Source organism: Alligator sinensis, unplaced genomic scaffold, assembly GCF_000455745.1.
Source record: "Alligator sinensis unplaced genomic scaffold, ASM45574v1 scaffold601_1, whole genome shotgun sequence".
NCBI classification, from domain to species: Eukaryota; Metazoa; Chordata; order Crocodylia; family Alligatoridae; genus Alligator; species Alligator sinensis.
This window is the reverse complement of record NW_005841905.1, coordinates 3,145,001-3,168,642: the sequence shown is the minus strand read 5'-3', so window position 1 is coordinate 3,168,642 and position 23,642 is coordinate 3,145,001. Positions and strand designations below refer to the sequence as shown.

The 23,642-nt window shown below is 41.4% G+C and overlaps 1 protein-coding gene across 1 annotated transcript in view; it reads left to right on the top strand.

The window, feature by feature from the left end:
* PTPRN2 (protein tyrosine phosphatase, receptor type N2) overlaps positions 1 to 23,642 on the top strand; it is a 636,077-nt gene that overhangs the window by 276,892 nt on the left and 335,543 nt on the right. The window contains exon 10 of the mRNA XM_025197792.1: positions 16,607 to 16,671. Within this exon, the coding sequence (XP_025053577.1) occupies positions 16,607 to 16,671 (65 nt within the window). The remainder of the gene's footprint in view (positions 1 to 16,606; positions 16,672 to 23,642) is intronic.

Sequence of the window (23,642 nt, the reverse complement as noted above, 5' to 3'; positions counted from 1 at the left end):
AACAACTGGTTTTAAAAAATTGTATGTGGTAGTCCCGGTATTTAGGATTAGATGTTTGCATGCTGCATTGTAACTGAATTAACTGTACTCCATTCCAAAAAAAGTCATGAGAAATGGGGGGGAACTTTTCCTAAACTTCATTTTCCATTTTCTGCATTAATTAGTAGAGCTGTGAGAAGCTTTGGTCCCTTATTAGATTCGGTGGAGATTTGGCCCTATTCAGTGGATGAATCTCCAAATCCGAATCGAATCAGGAGGCCCTTTAATCGCTCCAAATCTAATTGGAACCCTCTGGAAAGATTCAGCGATTTGGACATACACAGCTTTAAATGTTTTTTCTACATAGCACAAGGTAGTAGGAGGCTCATTAATGCTGAGATTCTGGGGCTGATGGAACTATTGGGAGTACTTCTGGTCCACTGAGTACTCCCAGTCCACTTCCGGTGAGTACTCCCAGTCCACTTCTGGGTTCACCACCGAGCATGTTGGGGGGGACCCCCATGCTCCTGTGGAACACTCCATCCTCCCCACCATCACAGTATTCACGAGCCATGCCTGGTACCTTGAGGTATGTAGAAAAAACATTTAAAACTGTGCCCATGGCTGAATTGCTGATTCTCTGAATCAGCATCGAATCTTCAGATTCGGATTCACCCGAATCAAATCAGGGACAGTGATTCAAATCAACAAATCAAATCACTGTCCCCAATTTGGGCCAAATTTGAATCCAAATCAAATACAGCCTGTTTTGCACATCTCTATTAATTAGATCTTACCTTGAACTACATATATTCAGTACAAACATACAATGCCAAAAATGGATGCACAATATTTTGCTTAGAACATCACATGAGTAATATTAGAAATATTGGCATCATTGTTAAAATGATATAGGGTGCCTTTATGCTTTATGTGCAGTTCTCAAATACTTGTAACTTAGCCAAAGAAAAACTAATTTTTTTCAGGGACAATGAAATGCTCTTCCCATTTAGGCATATTTACTTGCCAGTCTTCAGGCTTGCAAGTTTTTGGTACTGGAAAATTTCAAAAGGTATTGCAGGAAAATATTTGAAATGGGGAAAAAAGAGGGTGGGCTGCATGACAGGCAGTCCTCTTAGCAAATCAGTGGTGAGGGGTAGGGGTGGGAGCCATGTTGCCTGCTTTCCTCTGTGCCAGCAGCCCCCCTCTCCTCTTCCCCACTGGCTGGTTGTACAGCCGGGCCACAGCAGCCAGGAGGACTACTCTCTCCTTTTGGGGAGCCAACATTTTATTTTTAATATTTTTTTTCCCTGCAGATTTCATGGACATTACCCGATGTCGTGATTTTTGTGAAATCTGTGAAATTGCAATTTGAGTAGGTCCCTACCTATAATTAGTTTATGTGTGTGTGTGCATATGTGTTTGTGTGTGTGTGTGTGTGTGTGTGTGTGTTCAGGGTTTTGATAATAAGGTCGTGAGTGGCTTATTCATGTCAACCCAAGCAAGTACCTATAAAATCTTCATACCAGGCATATATATGGTATATGTAGAACATAGGAATTTTACAGGAACTGTTTTAGGAACGTGATGAGAGTTTTTTAAAGGAATAGCAGAAAAATCCATCTGCCTGTAAAACCCACTACATAAATGCTGAGTAATACATGTAAGCCCCCTCTAGAATAACCTAGAATCACATTTTTCCTACTGATATATTTCCAAGGAATAGTTAAAGACAAGCAGACAATCAATCAGTTATTTTTTTAGAATAAAGTAAATAAATGCAAATAGGTATGTTAAGTGACCATACCTAAGATTATAGATGGAAATGGTATAAGCAAACAGATCATATTAAGTAGTTATATAGGATCTTGAGACACCAGTCTTTAGCTGGTCCAAGACTGAGAATTATCAGGCCATAGCTTTAGACTGGGAATTTTAGGGAGGTGTTCCATATTTGGGGAAAAAGAAAAATTTTCTTTGGATGATAGCTTTTTTTTATTTTTAATAGCATGTGCTTCAGGCTACATAGCTACAGCCAAATTCTTCTTTCAGGTACATGTGCACTGTGATGGTGGACCCCAGTGGCAGTTTTGTACATAGGACTGACTATAATTACATATTTAGTGAAAGTAATAGAAATTCTTTTTTGTGACCTTATAGCCTCAACTGTATTGCATCCTGTGCTGCGAGCTCTAAGTGGCCAAGCTACAAGCTGCAGTGAAAGCGGCAAAAGGGGCCTAATTCTACCTACCTCCTGTCAGTTTTATTGGTTTTATAGCATGTCTGTGCTGAAAATTGCCAAAGATGCAAATGATATTTTAGATTACTTAAGGCAACCAAGTACTATGGAAAAAACAACCATTTGAGCAGATTGGAACCTGAAATGTTGACATGGGAAATTAAATTAATGCAAGTGAGATTGAAACAATATCTAATTAAAATAATTTGAAAAATGACTTGAAAATTAGATTTGACATAGTATTTACTAGGTTGTCACCATTGCTACCATGTGGCTTAAACATTCATGCAGCCATTTTCATTGCAGGTCTGTCTGCCAGTGAGCCAGAAATTACACAAGAGACAAGAACTGATAAAGAACTTGCTCATTCACTTAGTCATGAACAGGAAGCAAGGAGTTAAAACAGCTGTTGCTCATAAGTTTAGGCTCATCTTTGACAAAGTGACCTCTTAGGTATTTGGAATAAGGAAACGTCTGAGTCAGTCATTTTTCATTTGAAGCTGGAACATGCAGGATGGTCATGTTATGATTTTATCTATTTATTTGCATCTCTAACCTGGAGTTTTGAGTAGCAATAAAGCAATGAAGAGTATAAAGTGACAGGATTCATAATATTGTTACTTAGAATTTGAAACCTTAATTCAAATAGGTTTGCAGCATTGAAGAGGGGTAAGCTATGCAGTATTAGTACAGAGATGTTTATAGTCCAAAGCTATTGGTGTTTATAAAAAGCCAGTAGAACGTCCAAGAATGTGTCTGGAGGGTAGCCCTGTTCAGGCATCTCAAAGCTGCAGTGTCATAATGGCAAATGTACTTATTTTCAAGTCAAGGCTGCATACTTGAGCCCTATACTGGGGTAACTCAAATGTAGTAGCCTGCAGTATTCAGAAGTTCAGATAAGATGACCTAGTAGTCCATTCAGTCCTTCAACTCTATGAATATATTGATTATACAGAAGTATCAGCTTTTGTTTTCATTAAAGATCATGGCTGCAAAAACAGGCTTGAACAAGTGAAATCTAAAGGCTCCAATTCTATACATGGCTACGTAGGTAGATTTTAAAATTTATTTTTAACAAATTGGGATGAAAGTGCCATATTTGTTTGTATACTTCGTGTACCTTCCCCCCGCCCCCCTTCAGCCCTTCAAAGTTGTCTAAAATCAGCCCTTCAAAGTTGTCTAAATGGGGAAACAGGAAAGTTAACTTTCTGTGCTGGAACTGAAGCATGTAATAGCTGCCATGTGATGGCTCCCTGTAATGACTGCCATGATCTGTGCTTCTCTACCAGCCCAGGAGTGGGGAAGACATGTGCACCCTTCTGGGTCACAGGTAGCTGCAACCCATTACAGCCACTGAGCAGTAGAGCTGTAATTCTGGTGGTGCAGGTAGAGATTGATGCTAAGGAGTGGGCTCCTCCCTCCTCCCTGGGGCTGGCATACAACCATGTTGAGCCCATGCTATGGCAGTTAAGATCCTAGAAAAATCTTTCTTTCTTCATTCTTTCTTGCCAAAGCAAGGTGTGCATATTATTTGAGAGCCTGTAGTGTGAGTGTAAATGTGATATCTCTTGTCTTTCAACTGCCTTTCTTTTCCTTTCAACTGCCTTTCTTTTCTTCTTGCCTTTCTGTTTGCCTTCTTTCTTAATTTATCATGGAAATATTTAAGACCTTTTGTGGCAGACAATGAGTGCGTCTAGGTGTGCCATTATGGGGGAGCAATGCACTGCAGAGCTTATTTCTCCACAGTGTATTGCTCCCTGGAAGCTCCTGGGTGCAGAGTTTATATGCGCACCTGGAGCACAGCACACTGAGCCAGGTCGCAGCAGCCCTGCCAGCCTGGAGCAGCTCCAGCCAGGCTCAGTGTGCTGCGGAGTGGCTGGCTGGGGCATGAGTGTGCTTCGGAGGGGTGCTAACTAACAGGCAGCCCCAGCACTGAAGCACCCTTGTGCCCCAGTTAACTGGGTCAGCATCTACACATGCACTGCTGTGTACAAAAAAACTCTGCAGCAGGGTAGGACTTGTATTTAAATGCCCTACCCAGCTGCAGAGTTTATGAGTTTTGTGCACCCTAATAGTGGCGCACGTGTAGACTCTGAGACATTTACTTAGTCAGCTGTGCAGTAAACTTCTTGTATAGACATGTCCAGTTTCTCCAAAATTACCTCATCCCAGGTGATGGAAGAAGTCAAACTAGATTATTATAATTGTCCTTTCTGGCCTCAAGATATAGTATCCAAACCTTACACATAGTCTGAGCAATATCTTAATGATATTTGGGGGGGGGGGGTCTTAATGATTTTATGAGGTCAGAAGTACAGAATATATTTGAAAAGAATGAAGCAAAAAATATTTAGCAAAGCAAAAGATAAAATGCAAAAGCCTGACAAAAGAGTTAATCCTTAAACTTTTTCCTGAAGGACAACAAACTTGGGCTGTGTCGAATCACAACAGGAAATAAATTCTTGAGAACATCTGACTCAGGCAGATGTACAGTTGTAGAGAAAAGGACCATTATTACATAGAAGAAACAGTACATTAGGAGACTATGTTATGCACAATGCAGAGGTCCCAAATAGAGAAGAGTACATCCAATGCCTCGAAGTAACACATCCAGAAGTCCATTAGCAATCTGTGTGGATACTTTAGAGGGGTGTACACCTAACCTATCATGTCTATATAAAGGGTATTATTGCTGCTGCAGAGTTCCATGGGGTCAAAAATAGCCTTTCCGCTTAGAATAATGGGCTTTGGATCAGCCTCTAAACTGCTGTGTGACTCAGTTTACTGATCTGTACAACAGAAACAATGAGCCAAATCCCACCTGCCTAACTCCCCCAAATAACCCTGTTGATTTCAGTGAGAGGATTACTGATGTCCACAGGCAAACAAGGTTTAACCAAGTAACATTTACCACCGGGATGCTTCGAGGATTGATTAATGTTTATATAGCACTTCCAGATTCTCAGATGAAAGGAACTGTACTATATAAATGCCAAGTATTATTTACTCCAACAGAGGAAAGGGGAAGCGTTAAAAAACATATAACATTTCAACTTCTTTTGGAAGGAAAAGACCTAGAATGAGCTGAAATGTCAGTATTCTCCTCTATCCCTTATTTCTTCTAGTGTAAATGCCACTACCGTCTTAGTAAGTACATCAGCTGTCTTACACTGGGGCTCAGTTTTGGGGGTTTTTTTCTTTTTTTTTTTTCTTTGCAAGGGGTAATATTGCAATCTGTGGCTGTTCAATGAAACAACATTAAGTTTTTAGTATCAAAACATTCTCTAACGTGTGTGTAGGGGAATGCACACACGTGTGTGGCATAGCATGTGGGTCTATCCAACAGCAAGAGAGCTGTCTTGCACTTTTTTGGCGAATAACATTCTCCATATGGTATTTCCTACAGCCAGGCTGTATGAGCCAGAGTCACGGTATATGTATGGAAGGGTTTGCACCCATTGATTTTAAGGGAACTTGTGTGTCTCAACAGCACACCCAGTGCCAGGTGCTGTGGGGGTTGTTCCATGAACTATGAATCTTTGTTAGGGATCATGTGGATCCTTATGGATCCTCTTCCATAGCAAAACATTCCCCTCCCAAAGCTTTGACTGTTCAGGGTACAATCATGTTTATAGGGTCAACTTTGACACCATAGCTTACATGGTAACTGCTAAAATCACCAACATCTACTTTATAACAAATATCCTTGAACTCATCTCCTAAGGCTTTCCACTCCTAGATATTATACGTGGACTATGAACACTCCCCACCTCTCTCCCACACCCCTCGACAGATCCTAGGGATGGGCCTGTTGCATCTATACTATAGGTATAGCAGCCAATGAGAAAGATATCTTTGCTAAAGAGAATAAATGATGCTCCTCAGAAAGTGCATCAGATATCCCTCAGGTTACTGGGGCTTTGAAACAGTGACAGCCTCTAGCTTTAAGCTCAGTAACTCAGTAACACTCTCATCGTGCTCTCTAATAGAGCAAAACCATTAAGTTGTCCCCATTGTAATTTAGATCACAGAAGAGACTTCCACAGATTCTTTCAGGTTAAAATAACTGGTATAAAGAGAGTAGGCAAAATTATTCCACTGTAGCTACGTGCTTAATTATATGGAATACTGCATAAATTGTCAAGTGCAAAGAATTATTCTGATAAATTAAAATACTAATTAAATAGGCTATTGCAGAATTTTGAGAACATTATAGGGTTCCGCTTCTTCAGGTAATTTGCATATCCTTCATCTACTGAATTTAATTTTAAAGGACTTCTTTTTTGTGTATTTGGAAACATTTTTTGTCTCACTGGAAGATTAAAAAAATGAATTTATGTTGCTTGCTGCTTTTTTTTTTTTATAGCTTTCCACAAATGCCTCTCTGCTGACAAGTTTGTCAGGCCTGCGTTATAATTTCAGGAGTTTAAAAATTGACCATAAAAATAATTTTGCTAGAATTTTGGAATAGAGGATGTTGGCTAATTTTTTTCTGATGCATTTTGCAAAATAAATATTTTCTAATCTGTACATGCCATTAAAAACTAAATTTTAGATGATTTAGGTATTGATTTTAGATGTAATTAAGTGCATCTAACATTTTAAGGGCTGGATTTCCAAAGCATTTTCAACTTGCTTCTAAACATCTGGGTTCACTTTCCCATGATTTTCCATTCATGCTTCAAGATGTCCTGTCTTTGAAAAGCTGATAACCACCTTGACACATCTGAGACCAAATTTTTCAAACTTGGATACTTAAAATTAGGTGCCTTAAATAAGTGACACAGTTTATCAATGGTGCTGTCAACTTAGCAGCTGCCACTGACTTCAGCAGAATTTGCTGATAGGCAAAATCCACTCGGCTGTTATAGTCATGGAGTCGTAGTCATAGATAAGTGGCACTGGAAAGGACCTCCAGAGGTCCAACCTCCTGCCTGAGACTGAATCCACCCTATCCCTAGCCAAACCATCCTTTACAAATCCATAGTCTAAACTCTACGCAAGATGGCCATCAACCCTGACACAACATGAATCTAACACCCTAGCCTGCCACAGGTAAAGCAGGTGAACCACGGTAGGCAGTGTCCTGCTTCTATGAAACGTTATCAATATATGCTCAAAAGATCCTGGTAGAGAGCCACAGCCCCCACTACAGAGAAGGGAAAAACCCCCACAATTCCTTCCTGACCCCAAATATGCCAGCTGTTCTGACTCTGAGCAGAAGGGAAAGACCCATCAAAGCCAGAGATTTTGATCCCAGAAGGAGCATTGGCACACCACAGTTAGCCAGCAGCCAATGTCTCTGAGGAAGGTTTAAAAGCACCCTGACATGCAGCAGAAAGGATGGAAGAGGGCAACCAGCAAAGTCAAGAAGCCTGGTAAATACCTGTAGTAGAACATAGGCATAGCTATGCCTACATCATCCCTAACCAGTGGGTGTCCAACCTTTTCTTGAACACCTCCAGTGATGGGGAGTCTACAACTTCCCTAAACAATCTGTTCCACTGCCTCACTATTCTAACAGCAAAGACAGTTTTCTGATATCCAATCTAAACTTACTTTTCTGCAACTTCAGCCCGTTGGTCTGAGTCCTTCTCTCTGCAGCAAGAGACAAAAGGTGCTTTCCCCCTTCTTTATGGCAGTCCTTTGAAGACTGCTATCATGCCCCCTCTTAAGTGTCTCTTTCTGCAAGCTGAACGTGCCTTGCTCCTTCAGCCTCTCCTCATATGACTTGCTTTCCAAGTCCTTTATCATCTTTGTTGCCCGCCTCTGGACCTCCTCTAACTTCTCTGTGTCCTTTTTAAAATGTGGAACCCACAACTGCACACAGTACTCCAGATGAGGCCTAAACAGTGCTGAAAAGAGAGGCACTATCCTATTGCCTCCCATGTCCTGCACCTAATGCTGTTCCATGAACTATGAATCTTTGTTAGGGATCATGTGGATCCTTATGGATCCTCTTCCATAGCAAAACATTCCCCTCCCAAAGCTTTGACTGTTCAGGGTACAATCATGTTTATAGGGTCAACTTTGACACCATAGCTTACATGGTAACTGCTAAAATCACCAACATCTACTTTATAACAAATATCCTTGAACTCATCTCCTAAGGCTTTCCACTCCTAGATATTATACGTGGACTATGAACACTCCCCACCTCTCTCCCACACCCCTCGACAGATCCTAGGGATGGGCCTGTTGCATCTATACTATAGGTATAGCAGCCAATGAGAAAGATATCTTTGCTAAAGAGAATAAATGATGCTCCTCAGAAAGTGCATCAGATATCCCTCAGGTTACTGGGGCTTTGAAACAGTGACAGCCTCTAGCTTTAAGCTCAGTAACTCAGTAACACTCTCATCGTGCTCTCTAATAGAGCAAAACCATTAAGTTGTCCCCATTGTAATTTAGATCACAGAAGAGACTTCCACAGATTCTTTCAGGTTAAAATAACTGGTATAAAGAGAGTAGGCAAAATTATTCCACTGTAGCTACGTGCTTAATTATATGGAATACTGCATAAATTGTCAAGTGCAAAGAATTATTCTGATAAATTAAAATACTAATTAAATAGGCTATTGCAGAATTTTGAGAACATTATAGGGTTCCGCTTCTTCAGGTAATTTGCATATCCTTCATCTACTGAATTTAATTTTAAAGGACTTCTTTTTTGTGTATTTGGAAACATTTTTTGTCTCACTGGAAGATTAAAAAAATGAATTTATGTTGCTTGCTGCTTTTTTTTTTTTATAGCTTTCCACAAATGCCTCTCTGCTGACAAGTTTGTCAGGCCTGCGTTATAATTTCAGGAGTTTAAAAATTGACCATAAAAATAATTTTGCTAGAATTTTGGAATAGAGGATGTTGGCTAATTTTTTTCTGATGCATTTTGCAAAATAAATATTTTCTAATCTGTACATGCCATTAAAAACTAAATTTTAGATGATTTAGGTATTGATTTTAGATGTAATTAAGTGCATCTAACATTTTAAGGGCTGGATTTCCAAAGCATTTTCAACTTGCTTCTAAACATCTGGGTTCACTTTCCCATGATTTTCCATTCATGCTTCAAGATGTCCTGTCTTTGAAAAGCTGATAACCACCTTGACACATCTGAGACCAAATTTTTCAAACTTGGATACTTAAAATTAGGTGCCTTAAATAAGTGACACAGTTTATCAATGGTGCTGTCAACTTAGCAGCTGCCACTGACTTCAGCAGAATTTGCTGATAGGCAAAATCCACTCGGCTGTTATAGTCATGGAGTCGTAGTCATAGATAAGTGGCACTGGAAAGGACCTCCAGAGGTCCAACCTCCTGCCTGAGACTGAATCCACCCTATCCCTAGCCAAACCATCCTTTACAAATCCATAGTCTAAACTCTACGCAAGATGGCCATCAACCCTGACACAACATGAATCTAACACCCTAGCCTGCCACAGGTAAAGCAGGTGAACCACGGTAGGCAGTGTCCTGCTTCTATGAAACGTTATCAATATATGCTCAAAAGATCCTGGTAGAGAGCCACAGCCCCCACTACAGAGAAGGGAAAAACCCCCACAATTCCTTCCTGACCCCAAATATGCCAGCTGTTCTGACTCTGAGCAGAAGGGAAAGACCCATCAAAGCCAGAGATTTTGATCCCAGAAGGAGCATTGGCACACCACAGTTAGCCAGCAGCCAATGTCTCTGAGGAAGGTTTAAAAGCACCCTGACATGCAGCAGAAAGGATGGAAGAGGGCAACCAGCAAAGTCAAGAAGCCTGGTAAATACCTGTAGTAGAACATAGGCATAGCTATGCCTACATCATCCCTAACCAGTGGGTGTCCAACCTTTTCTTGAACACCTCCAGTGATGGGGAGTCTACAACTTCCCTAAACAATCTGTTCCACTGCCTCACTATTCTAACAGCAAAGACAGTTTTCTGATATCCAATCTAAACTTACTTTTCTGCAACTTCAGCCCGTTGGTCTGAGTCCTTCTCTCTGCAGCAAGAGACAAAAGGTGCTTTCCCCCTTCTTTATGGCAGTCCTTTGAAGACTGCTATCATGCCCCCTCTTAAGTGTCTCTTTCTGCAAGCTGAACGTGCCTTGCTCCTTCAGCCTCTCCTCATATGACTTGCTTTCCAAGTCCTTTATCATCTTTGTTGCCCGCCTCTGGACCTCCTCTAACTTCTCTGTGTCCTTTTTAAAATGTGGAACCCACAACTGCACACAGTACTCCAGATGAGGCCTAAACAGTGCTGAAAAGAGAGGCACTATCCTATTGCCTCCCATGTCCTGCACCTAATGCTTCCATTGATGCATCCCAAAACTGCATTTGCCTTTTGTGCAGCTGCATCACACTGCAGACTCGTACTGAGTCTGTGGTCTACCAAGACTACCAAGTCCTTTTTCACTGTGCTGCCATCCAGGTCCCCAAATATGGATATGGACATTCATGCCTGAAAGACTGGGCCTGAATTGTCTTTAAATGTTGTTACATGTAAACAGTAAAATAAGACAAGAAAAACAAAACAAAACATTATGTATATCTTAACAGCCCAAACAGTATATATCAATGTTAACGTTCAGAAAAACTCAGTAAATATTAACTGAGGGGTAAATATTTTTTACAACATTGAGTGAGTTTCCTATTGAAAAACTAGATTAGCGAGGTGTGTTTGCTTATTGGAGTAAACCTAAGGTTTCAGATATTCAGAAGTGCATCCTCCTGAGTTCCTAGTGCTGTCATGGCTAGGTTCCGAATTGCTTATATACAACAAATCTCAAATTAGCTTTGAGTGTACTAGAGGTAGAAGATGAGGATTTAAACATCTGTCCACCTGATAACAGACAAATGTCATTTCCATTCAGAAACCTTTTTTTTTTTTCTTTTGGACATTGGTTGCTGATGTTCTTAATGCAGAAAATTGCACATCTAAAGTCTTAATGCATGGCAATACTGTATTTACTCATGGGGAAAAAACCCTCATCTTGGAATCGCATACAAGGGCAGTGGAGGGGGGAGGGTGGCTGTTGTGGGCCAGACTTCAGCCCTTCCCTGGGATCCAGCCATAGCCACAGCTGCTGCCTGCACCCCTCCACTAGTGCTCCCTACAGCCTGTGCACCCCACCATCTCCCCGCCTCCACAGTTGCTGCTCCCCCACCTTCCTCTCTCCCTCTGTCCCTCCCCCTTGCTCCATGCCTGTAGGCTCCATTCATGCTGCAGCCTGGGGCACTGAACATGGCCTCAGTCTGGCTCCATAGCAGTGGTGTACAACCTACTGGGCTGCAGCTCCACTCAATGCCCTGGCCTAAAACAGGGGTGGAGCCTGCTGGCATGAAGCAAGGGTAAGGTGGGGGAGAAGGGGAAGCAGAGGCTGGGGAAAAGTAGGGGGCAGAAGCTGGAGGGGAAGGTGGAAACAGGCAAGGGGAAAGGGGAGAGGAGAGGCTAGAAGGAAAGAGGGCCCAAGGCTGGGGAGGGGGGCAGGCACAAGCAGGGGGCAAGCTGTGTGACCTCACCACATCCCCTGCCTCCCCACCGTATGACCTCCTGCAGAGGTGGGAGGAATAAATTAAAGACAACTCTTCAATAATTAGATTCTATACATGAACAATTATTACAAATTTATCATTTTTCCATTTATAGAATGTAATTATTGGGGGGGGGGCTCTTAAATTCAGGGTTATCTTAGATTCAAGTATATATGGCAATATATTTAAAGAGTACTTTGAATTTTTACTTGGTTTCAAACCTACTTCTAAGCTTGGTACATATTCAGCTGATAACATCTCACTGTCATATTTTTGCACTAGCCTCCTGATCACTACCAAGCTATACAAAGAGACACCTTGCATGATGTTTTAATCATGTTTACATGTATGGTTACAGTTTGCTTTAGATCATGTGGTTGTGAACTGTTGGACAGAGAGTATGCTCTTGAAAGTGTTTGCACCACAACTAGGTGGCATCCATGTTGGAACGCCAGAGTCCGATCTTCTGCATTTTCAAAAGTAATCACTGTGTCCTTGGTGGTGTATCTCCAAGCCCTTTTTTGAAATAAATCAATCAGTGGTTTGTGATCTATTTCTGCAGTGAATCTCTGATGATACCTTAAGTCATAGAATCTTGTACCTCCATAACCCAGGCCAAAGGTTTTTCACCTTGTGCATATAATTTTTATGCAGTGGTCATAGCCCTAGATGCATATGAAACTAGCAAGCAGTCAATTCCATGATGCTGTAATAGTCCAGATTCATCTTTTGAGGCATTGAGTTTGATGTCTTTTAATGGATCAAAGAACTGTAGCACTAGGGCAGGAAGGCTCTGCTGAAAAAAGGACTGGGCCCCTCACCACTTCTGCTTTTAGCAGGCTCCTGCAGCCCACAGGATGCCTGGTGCTGCCTGGGAAGGGGCTACTTCACCCCATGAGCAGTGCGGGGGTGGGTGTGTGCTGGCAGTGAGAGAAGATGGTGGGGACAGCGTCCATGGAGCTGGAAGCCCAGGCAGGCTTGTGGGAAAACTGGATCGGGCTCCCCCAAGCTGGGGCAGCACCCAACCTGCTGCCAGGCCACCTGGCCAGGCCCAGAGGGTGCTGCCACCACAGAGGGAAGGACTGCCTCCCCCCCCACCCCCAGGTCAGGGGCTGCCCAGCCTGCTGGCAACTCAACTCCTGGCTGCAGGAGAGGTGGGCCAGACATGATGGGCATGGGCTTTGGGTGCCCAGCCCGGCTCTGGAGTGTCAGGCAGTGGGGGATGCGGGTGCAGGAGCTTGGCCTGGCATCAGTCAGTGCTGGGGAAGCCCCGAGATGACGGCACGCTCTGTGTGGCAAGGTGCCAGCAGGGGGTCCAGCTGAAATATTGATATGCAATGGTCCCTTCATTACAGCTTTTCACAGCTTTTCTCATTTTTATAGGCCCCCTCTATTTTAGTTTCTACAATTACATTTACTCATGCCCCAGTATCTATCTTGTAGATAACATAGGTGCCATTTGTCTGCATTTTAATTAGCCTACATTTTGAGCTTTTGGGCTCTTCTTGAAAAATGCTTAGGAGCACTTCTTCCTCTTCACTTGAGTCTGTTTTTGCACTTAATAAATTCAATAATCTTCATTGTATATATGTTGATACTTTCTCTGCACATATTAACACAATGGGCCAGTTTATTATAGCTTCCACATTTTTGCCCAAATGCAAGTCACTTTTGATATTCATGCTGGTTACCACATCACTGACATTGTTTATGACTTCCCACATGAATAGGCTTGCCCAGATTGATTTTGGTAGACTTTTGTTTTGATGGTTTAGTAATGGTGCTAGCAGTCACTTCTTGCATGTCTTTCTCTAGGCATTTTACTTGTGTTTCTGTTTGTTCTGCATCTTTCTGTATACACATTGCCTTCTTCTAGAGTCAGGTCCCCTTCTCAGTAATCACGCACAGACTGTTTACTGTAACATCCTAGGACTATTTGGCCTTTAATGAAACAGTCTGTGAGTGTTCCATATCCACAGGACTAACTTTTTAGTTTCAGGTCTGTGACAAACTTCCACAGTTTCCCCTTCCTTTTTGTGTTCTCATCCAGAACATTTATTTCTCATAAATTATATATATATTTTTAGGAACAAAATGATCTTTAAACATTTTCATAATTTCTCTAGGGCTATTTTCTTGCTCCCCTTCCTCCTCTGTGTATAGTAGGCATTGCACACATCCAGTGGTCCATTGCCTGGAACTGTTAGGAGCTGACCAATCTTTTGCTCTTCCTGTACTACATAGTGGGTACATCTACACATTGTATTAGCATGGAGCAATGAACTCTGGCGCAGTGTGCCCTGGAGTTTATTGCTCCCGGGCACTGTGGTTGAACAAGCACCCGGGACTGCAGCATGTTGAGCTGGGTCGGAGCAGCTCCAGCTGGCAGAGTGCCCGGGGGCTCAGCCTGGCAACCTGGGGATGCTCTGACCTGGCTCAATGTGCTGCAGAGGAGCCAGCTGGAGCATGAGGGTGGTCCAGTGTGGGGCTAGCCAGCAGGCAGCCCCCACACTGAAGCACCCTTGTGCCTCAGCCAATTCTGCCAGCATCTACACATGTATTGCTGCACACTAAAGAACCCCACCATAGGATAGTATTTGTACTTACAAGTACTAACCTAGGGCAGAATTAATTTGTTTCCTGTGGCCTAATAGGGTCACACATGCAGATATTGAAAGTTTACTGCAGAGCTAATTAGGCAGCTCCACAGGAAACGTCTTGTGTAGATGCACCTACTAGCACAGAGGGTGGCATTCTGAACATGACCTGCACTGGGCACCAAAATGCCTGGGTATGGCTCTGATGCGGTGTCTTCCATGTTTGCTACCATATTGTATCCTGAGCTTTACAATGTGGAACTAACCCCTTATTATCTACAGAAACTTGTATACAACTATTTATACTACAGAGGTAAGAAGAGCTTGCTGCTACCTTTGTGGCTGGCCTATACCTGCTCTGTCACCCAGAATTTCCTGACCTTATGCAGGGTCTCATGGAATACCACGTTCTTGGAGACACTGTGCATTCAGGAAGCCTTACTCTGCCACATCTACTTTCAAGTGATGATTTAATTCTTTCTTTTAATTTTGGCAGGTGTTTATTGCCATGAAGTAGGAATAAAATACTGGTAAAATTGTTGCTTGAGTTGAGCCAATGTTAATGCCATAAAGGTATTTTTTTTTACGTGCATCTTATTGAAAATCTAAAAGTTTCAGTAATAACGAGACTACAGAAGACAAAAAATAAAACCTTATCTCTTCTGGCCAAATACTTTGTAATTATTATAGAAGTTAATAATCTAGCAGACTCAATATTTTCTTATCAATCATATAAGCAGAATAGAACCAAGGATGGGGGTTTATGTTGGTTTGTTTATTTGCACTGTATTTACATGGCATATGCTATGTTGTGTAATTGTATTTATTCTGTGCTGACAGCAGATTGTAAAACCTTCTGCTGGCCACTTACATTTATCTTAACAAGCTGGCTAAGTTTTCAATTTCTGTGAAGCATCTTAATTTTTGCATTTCTCATAAATGTATTTAGATGTACATTCTATAAATGAATATGTTGATGCAGCCTCAGCATGCAGAAGTAACATGCTGGAACCTAGGAAGTAGGAGAGGGGGGTTGATTCTAGGGATTCATGTGTTTATTTAGATTTGGAATTACTAAAAAATACAAGAAAATTAATATTCGACTGTAACTCCTACACAGCACCTCAGTTCAGTGTTACCTAGTCCAAGTGTATTAAGCAGCTCAAGTACACAGGTAGCCTTTTTGGAATTCCTCACCTTACCGTGCTAGTGTATTCATCTTAGGCATTTGTGATAGCGTGTGCTGGGTGGGTTTTTGCGTGTCTCTGCTCAAAAACATGAAAGTCAGCGTAGGTACGCAAATGTTTTGGGGTGTACAATCTGAAAATCAGGCACAGGGAGACCTTAATCCTAATCCCGGCACAGGCTCTGATTCTCTGACCACCTGTGTGAGAGAAATTTACTTCCTGACTTCTCCGCCTTGGTTTATGTCTATGCATTTTACCTTATTCAGACAGACTTCCCTGAAGTGCCTAAGTGAATTAAATGACCATATCATACAGGATTTTTAAAAATCTTTAATGGTTCTATTCGTTTTGAATACTGTTTCTTTTTTTCATGGATGTGGAAAGTGTTAAAGGGAAACAAAATCAAACATTGAGATAATTCATTTAAATATAGGATTACATTGTAGGGCAAGCTATTGACCTCATCCACAAAATGGGGATCATTCTGTTTATTGTGAAGTATTTGCATCTGTAGGTTATAAATACTGTAGAAATATTGCCCATAGCTGTAGCACCAAGAAGGTGCCTACACAGAAGATGACTAAGGCCTAGATTAGGGGTACAAGGAGAGAAAATGGAAGTCCATCCAGGGGGCTCAAACTGAACTAGGGAAGAAAGTTGGTCTGGCAGAGGTCTATTAGAAGGAAGACTGTCAGTAAAATCCTGTATGACCCCAGCAGTCATTGTAGGCACAGAGCATTTTAGAGTTCTGATAAATCCAGACCCCATTTAATATTATAACATTTCTAATAGTTTCTTGGGTATGTTTTATTTTTATTCTTCTCTTCCCATAATTTGCAAATTTAGGGGAGGTGTAGTATACTGAAGGTAGCTCATCTTGTTTGGTTTTTTCTCTTTTAGATAATAACAAAAATTAATGCCATGAACTCAATAGCAGAGTTGCTATCAATGAAAGATATTCCATAGATAAATGAGAGTTGTATTGAATTTGTTGGCAGGGGGAAAAAGCTTAGTTATATAGTGAATGCTGCAAACGCATCAAAGTCCCAGCTTTACCTTAACTCTGTAAATCTTAATTTTCCTAACAGCTGTCAACAAAGACAAGCTTGAAAAAGCAACTGGACTGAAAATCCTGCAGACTGGCATGGGGGAGGTAAGTGACTTGGGGGGCATTTTGTATTGTTAAAAACATTTTAATTGTTCTTTTATGAAATTGTAGAGCTCATGTATGTCAACTACCAGTGCCTTTTTATGATACAGTTGCATCTGTCAGAATACAATCTGCTGCACAAATAGTTCTGTATCCCACAGAGAAGAAGTTCAATTTTTAGGAATAAAGCTCGGTGGCCTTTAAAAAATGTATCTCATCACTTTGTTGTATACGAGGAACAAAATCCCAAAACATAAGCAAAGCAATTGCAGTGTATTATTCCCCCTAGGTTTGAGTGCTATCTTGTCTAGACCAATGAAATCTAAACTTGGGGCAAAGAGCTTGCAGATGTAAGGAGGAATGTATCTGTGCACAACTTGCTTATTTTCAGTGTCTTTTGGGTTTAACTAGAAATATAAATATGACTCTGTTACACTATAGTGATATTACTAATAAAAAACTCAACTAAGTAGTTCATCATTATTATTAATAAAAAATGATGTTATCTGCTAAGAACGCTGTATGAACTATGGTGGGTTATAATTCTGGTGCTGATTTTATGGACATAATGTTTTTTCTTTTACTTTTAAATTATTTTGTTAGTGGAGAATGTTCAGAAGTTTGGGCAAATGCTCGGTTTTTATGATTATATTATTCACAGAATTAAGGAAAACTAGTAATTGGTTAAATATTGAAGTAAATTAACTATTTGTGATTCATTCTCAATTTCTGGAATCTCCTGTTCTTTATCCATCCGTAACAAACAGCCAGTCCTCCAAGGGATTGCACATATGAATAATGAAGCAGTCAGCCCTAAAAAGTTGGCAACTGCAAAATCTTCTGTGTACCCAGAACTTGCATTAGTTTGTGGATCTAAAGGTAATAACTATAAACATACAAACATGCTCGGCTAATGTAAATCAGAGAAGCTTCATTGACTTTATTAGAGCTGTGCTGCTTTACAGTACTTGAGGTTGTGGTCTGGATTTGCAGAATTGTACTCATGGGGCTAGGCCCCCTGAAGTCTGTGGGACTGGTGCTAGTAAAATGACACCTGTTTCTAAGTACTTGGATGGTTGGAGTTTCTAGGCATTATCCAAAGCCTGTGGAAGTCACTGCAGAGTGCCATTGACTTCGAAGTGCTTCAGATAAGATTCTCAGCGAAGAGCCTTATTTTGCATCTTTGAGTCTGAGATGCACTGCAATAATTTAGCAGATGGTGAAGTCAATTCTAATTTTACGCATTATTTTCAGAACTTGGTACTTCACTTAAATAAGGAAAATATTTGTGATTTAGAAAAGCTTCATGGAGGGGAAAACTTGCCTCGAAAGCATCTGCTTTCGAGCTAAAAGGGTGGAATGAAATGGAAAAATGAAACGAGCATTGGGAAGTCTGCAGAAATGTTTCAGTGTACAGAGTATCACTATATTGTTATAGCATACAGAGTATCACTATATTATTATTATTATATTGTTCTTGTTTCCTTGGTGATTTTTAAATTCTGATTTGAGTTACCGAATCAGTTGCCAGTGTTTTGCATTTTTTACATGGTGCATTTTTAGCAGGCAATAAGTGGAAAGAAACAAACCAAGCTCAGGCATATATTTAAATATATGTATTTACTAGGTATAGTGACCAGGTGGAAAACAATCAAGCTATTTATAACATTAAGGTATTAGATGGGACCTCTTTGATTCAACTGCTGATATATTTTGTTGGATGAGGACGCACAATCTCTCTGGTGCATGCTTTCCCCTAAGAAGTTTATCAGTTACAATTGTACACACACAAAATACATTTCTGAACAATCTTACCTCATGAAAAATAATATAGCGCTGTGATTAAGCCAGTCATTTGTCAATTTTTTTACACTCTTTTCCCCCAAGCTATTGTACAAGGGCTTATGAGAACTAGCAATGAAATGACTAAACTTGTACTTTACTGGAGACTGCTTAAATTCAGTCCCAGTAAGCTACAGCTCTTTGTCAGACATTACTGTCTCAACAAAAACGGATTTTCTGTGTGCACTCACCTGTTTTGCTGTGGTCTCGTCCAGTGGGGCTATCTTAAAGAAGTAAGAATAGTAGTTTATGGCAAACACAGCTTTTTCCAGCCAATGTAAATTGAACATGGCGTACTCCGACCTGGACTTTTTCACTTGACTCAGTCTCTGTTTTTGGCACACATTATAAGCCTTAACAGTTTCCCTAATGTCTGTGGTCATCTGAAGCATGGAATATAAAGCATCTTTGGTTCTTTTTTGGGAAATGAGCCCTAAGTGAGTCTCAGATACCCGTTTTAACATTTTTCTGCAAGCAGTCTCATGAATTGCCACCCTGGTGTCTTATACAACTCCTTAAATTGATAGTAGGCATGAAAAATATCTGCTTTTGACTGCCCTGTGTTTGTCACCTTAATTGTTTCAGCAGGGACCCATCTTCAGCAATGAGACTGCCAATCTCAGTCATGTTTCATCTGACTGGACAGGGTGTTTTTTTAATTAGATTGTGATGTACATGAACTGGATTTTGTTCCAATGCACTTATGCCTTAGTGTGATTGTCTGTAACCACCAAATATCTCCCAGTTTTGTATTAAATATGGAAATTATGCATTTGTAGATGAAAGAATAATCTTAGTACTCTTGGACTGGGCAGTTTTTTGGGCGATGGCGAAATACGGTTTGTAGTCTATTTCAGCTACTCCCAGATTCCATAAATATAGACGTGAAGATCCAGATCCTTTTCCAGCTCTTAGGCCCCTACATGAACTTGATTTTGTATTTAGGTATTATTATTGTTATTTGTTTTTGTTGGTTGGCTGGTTGGTTAGTTGGTGTTTTATTTAGCATTAGCCCTGCACATCTTTTTCTTTCCAGAACTGCTCAGAGCATAACCTTCTTCTGCTTCCTTTCTTCACTCAAATGCCTTTACATTATCAAAGTTCAATCTATGTTATTGTAAAACATCTCAAACGGAAATTGTAGAAATGGTCTCTCTTAAATAGGCTCAGCACACATTCTTTTTTTCTAAAGGCCAGAAACCTACTGATGTATCAAACAGAGAAGTATTTGGTATCATTCCTGTACTCCATAGTGACAGGACAAGTAATGATCTTAAAATACAACAGGGGAGATTTAAGCTGGATGTTAGGATGAACTGACTATGAGGGGTCAGTAAATTAGCTCCACAATCTGTTCTTTTACTATTTTGGATTCTCTATCATGTCATCAGTGTCACCCACCCTGGATTCCTGCCTGGTGCGGGTGAATGACTGTCTGTGACAAATGCTAATTGTCCTGTTAAGCACTAATTCTGAGCCTTCCGGTGATGTCTCTCAGAAAATTGTTCCCAGATTTCAATCATGATCTGGCGTCTTATCAGGGACTCAGCCACTTAAATTGCAAGCTTGGACCTTCAGTCTGAGGTCAGCTACAAACTCTTCTGAGTTTAACTATTTTTTCCCTTCTGTTTAGAAACATGTCATAGATTTCATAGATTTCATAGACGTTATGGCTGGAAGGGACCTCGCGAGATCATCAGGTCCAGCCTCTTGCCCAGGGGCAGGAAGTCAGTTGGGGTCAGATGACCCCAGCAAGATAAGCATCCAAGTGTTTCTTAAAAGTATCCTGAGTTGGTGCTTGCACAACTTCTAGGGGGAGTCTATTCCAGATTCTGGATACTTGGACAGTAAAGAAGTTTTTCATTATGTCTAGTCTAAAACGGTCTGCCAGCGGTTTGTGACCATTAGACCTTGTCTTTCCTTGGGGTACCCTGGTAAACAGACTTTCTCCCACTTCCTGATGCACACTTATGTACTGCCACCAGGCCCCCCCTGAGCCTTCGCTTCTCCAGGCTGAAGAGTCCCATGCCTCTCAGCTTCTCATAAGGCCTGCTGTCTTGACCACTAATCATGCACGTGGCTCTCCTCTGGACACTCTCAATGTCACTCAGACCTTTCATTTTTATATGGTATATTCTTCAATTTTTTATAATACAATTTAGTAGTTGGCCATTGCTTCATTCAGTATGGAGCTCTAGCTGATCAGGGTTTTGTAACATGAGCCCCTGCAAGAGACAACAGCTGGTTCCAGCTGGCATTTGTAAGAGCCCCTAAAAGACACAGTTCCCCCAGTTACAGCTACAGATCTGCTGGAATTTGCTTCCTGACAGTTGCGCAGCCAAACCGCAGCAAAGCCCAGTTCATTTTTTTCCCTTTTTTTGAGAAGGCCAAGTGAACAGGGCCCAGACAAAGCTTAGTCTCTCAACTGAGGTCAGTTGTGACTTCAATAAAATTTCTGTGACCTTCTCATAGCTTATGCATTTCTTTAGTTAGTCTGTATGGTGCAAGTCTACCCTGCTTTCTGCCTTTTAGACACTGGAAAAGAGTCTGACGACTGGCTGAAATATCCAGGAAAGGGCCAAAACCAATCTGCTATCACTTGACACAAGCAAAGGAAGAGGCAGGTCCTCTTCCTGGGGCTGAGAGGCAAGGGGAAAGGCGACTGGAGACTGCTAGTACCAGAGGAATTACTTCTTTCACATAACTTCATGAGTTTTTCTGTTTGAATAATAAATGATACTCTCTGTAGCCTTAGACTTTGGCATGTCACCAGTTCTTGCTGGGGCTGGCATGAGCTCACCAGCTTATAAGTACTATGTTTTAAATTTTTCTCTACCAATTTCCTAAAAAAAAATGCATAAAATAGTCCAGTTATTAAACTTTTAACTGCACCCATAGCTTGCAAGCTGCACTGCCTTTTGATTCACTTATATTGTGACAGACATCAAAGTTAAAACAGCTCTTTTAAACTAAAAAGTGGAAATTTCACAAACCAAATTAAGTGAAATTAATGTTCGGCTGTGCACCCAGATGTTCCAAAGCAGATCCATCCTATTTTGACATGTTTCAGGGGAATCTCTGTTATCTGTATTTTGAACAGTTGAGAAATATGTTGGAATGACCTGATATTTATGCTGCTACAATCAAACATGAAAATCAATATTTGAAACATCGTCACAGGGGATGGTGAAATATGCAGCTGAAAGTACAGGGGAGGGAACTTTCTACAATAAAATAAATGCCTTGATGAGCAGGAATCAAATGTCCAAATGATCATCTTTCCTAATGTAACAATGATATTCAATCTGAACTATTTGAAGTCACTGTGAAAACACATTCTCAGACCTAACACAATTGTATACTGGCTGTAGTACTTCAGTATCTTGCCAGATAGACTCAGTGTGGAGAAGGCAATGGTGGTGATTGGGAGAGAGAACACAAGCAGTGTTAAAGATAATGTTCCTCTGATTAAGCCAGATGGCTGCCATTTTGTAGGAGAGCAGCTAGCAGTCTTACCCAGTTTGGCTATTTCTCATCCTTATTTGGCTAAGAGGGTTGCACATGTTTCTTTCAGTGAGGGATGGATATCGCAGCTATTGCCATCGACTGACGTCATCAAAGTGGGCTAGTGCCTTTTTCCCCATGCAGTGACATTTGAAATCTCTCCAGAAACTGAAGTTGCTTCAGATTTTGATTAATGGCTGGTGTTGAAGGATATCTTACTAGAGAATGTGACACCAGTATTTTTCAACCTACTCAACTACCACATGGAAGTTAAGCCATTAGTTGTGATACTAAATAGGGACCTACAAAAGCTGCCTCTTTCCTTGGGCAGTTGTAGTCAGCAATGGCACAGAAACTGGAGTCCTGCTTGTATAAGTTATTTGTCCAGCTCATCTGAAGTACCTCTAATCTAGCTAGCTCAAATCCTGGCAGCAGCATAAAGCGGTGCACAGACTGGCTGCCCAAGTATTTACCAGGGTTTCATGGGGGTTTTGCAGCCCAGCTGATCCCCATGCTGCAACAGTTATGTTGCTGTCATAAGCAAGCTAGTTTAAAGCCAGTTTACAAATATCAACCTGGGCCACAATCACTCTCCTGGATAGTAGTGTAGCTATACCTTGGGAGAGCATTCTTTGTAAGGGTCTTCAGCTTTGGAAGTTGGTACCACCACCACGTGTCTGTGAAATAGTCCAGCTAGGTTACTGGTGGTTACCAGGGATCCTAGTTTTTGCTGTTTAAAAATCCCAAAATCTCTGGTAAAAAGTAAAAAAAATCAATAATTCTCTGATTTAAAAGCCCCAAATCCACATTTTTCCACAATTAAAATGCAACACCACTATATACATCAGTATATCAGTCAGGAGTGAGGGGCACCAGCATGACTGCAGGGGTGGGGGGCTTTAGTTCAGGAGTGAGGGGCAACAGCCTGGGCAGGGGCAGGGCACCGGCATATCAGGGCTCCTCAGCATCACAAAGCAAATAAATTCTAAATACCTAAATATTTTGGCATATTTTTAATCATGGTAAATCAGAGCTCCCCCTGTCTGCTTCGCTCACCAGGATGTAGGCCCAGCACCTGCCTCAGACCCCCCTCCTGCCCCGCTGCAGCCCCAGCACTCGGACACATTCCCCCAGCACTGGCAGGCACCCACAGAATCCCACACATGCACATGCCACATCCACATATCTCCTCCACACTTACACAACCCCTCCACACACCCATGCCACTCGCACATATGCCCCACACACAGCCCCCCGGACAGTCCCTAAGCCCTGGTCCTCTAACCTCACTCTTCCCATAGACTTACCTGAATCCAGCTGCCGGGGCTGCTCCCATCACCCTGTGTTCTTGACCACTAATCTCTCTGTGTGAATGTGCGCGCGCGCGCGCACGCACACACATGTGTGGCCCCCTGCCTCCAATCACTCTTCTCCCGCTTCCCCCAGCCCCAAGCAACTCCAGTTTGGAAAGGGAAACCCATTGTTTCCTGGTCTGAAGGGGAAAATCCATTATTTTATCCTTTAAAGGGGGAAATCTGCATTTTTCTGTGGCAAACAGAAAACCCAGACCCCTGGTGGTTTCTATTACTGTGTCACTTAATGCTATGTCACAGTTCCCACAATTATGG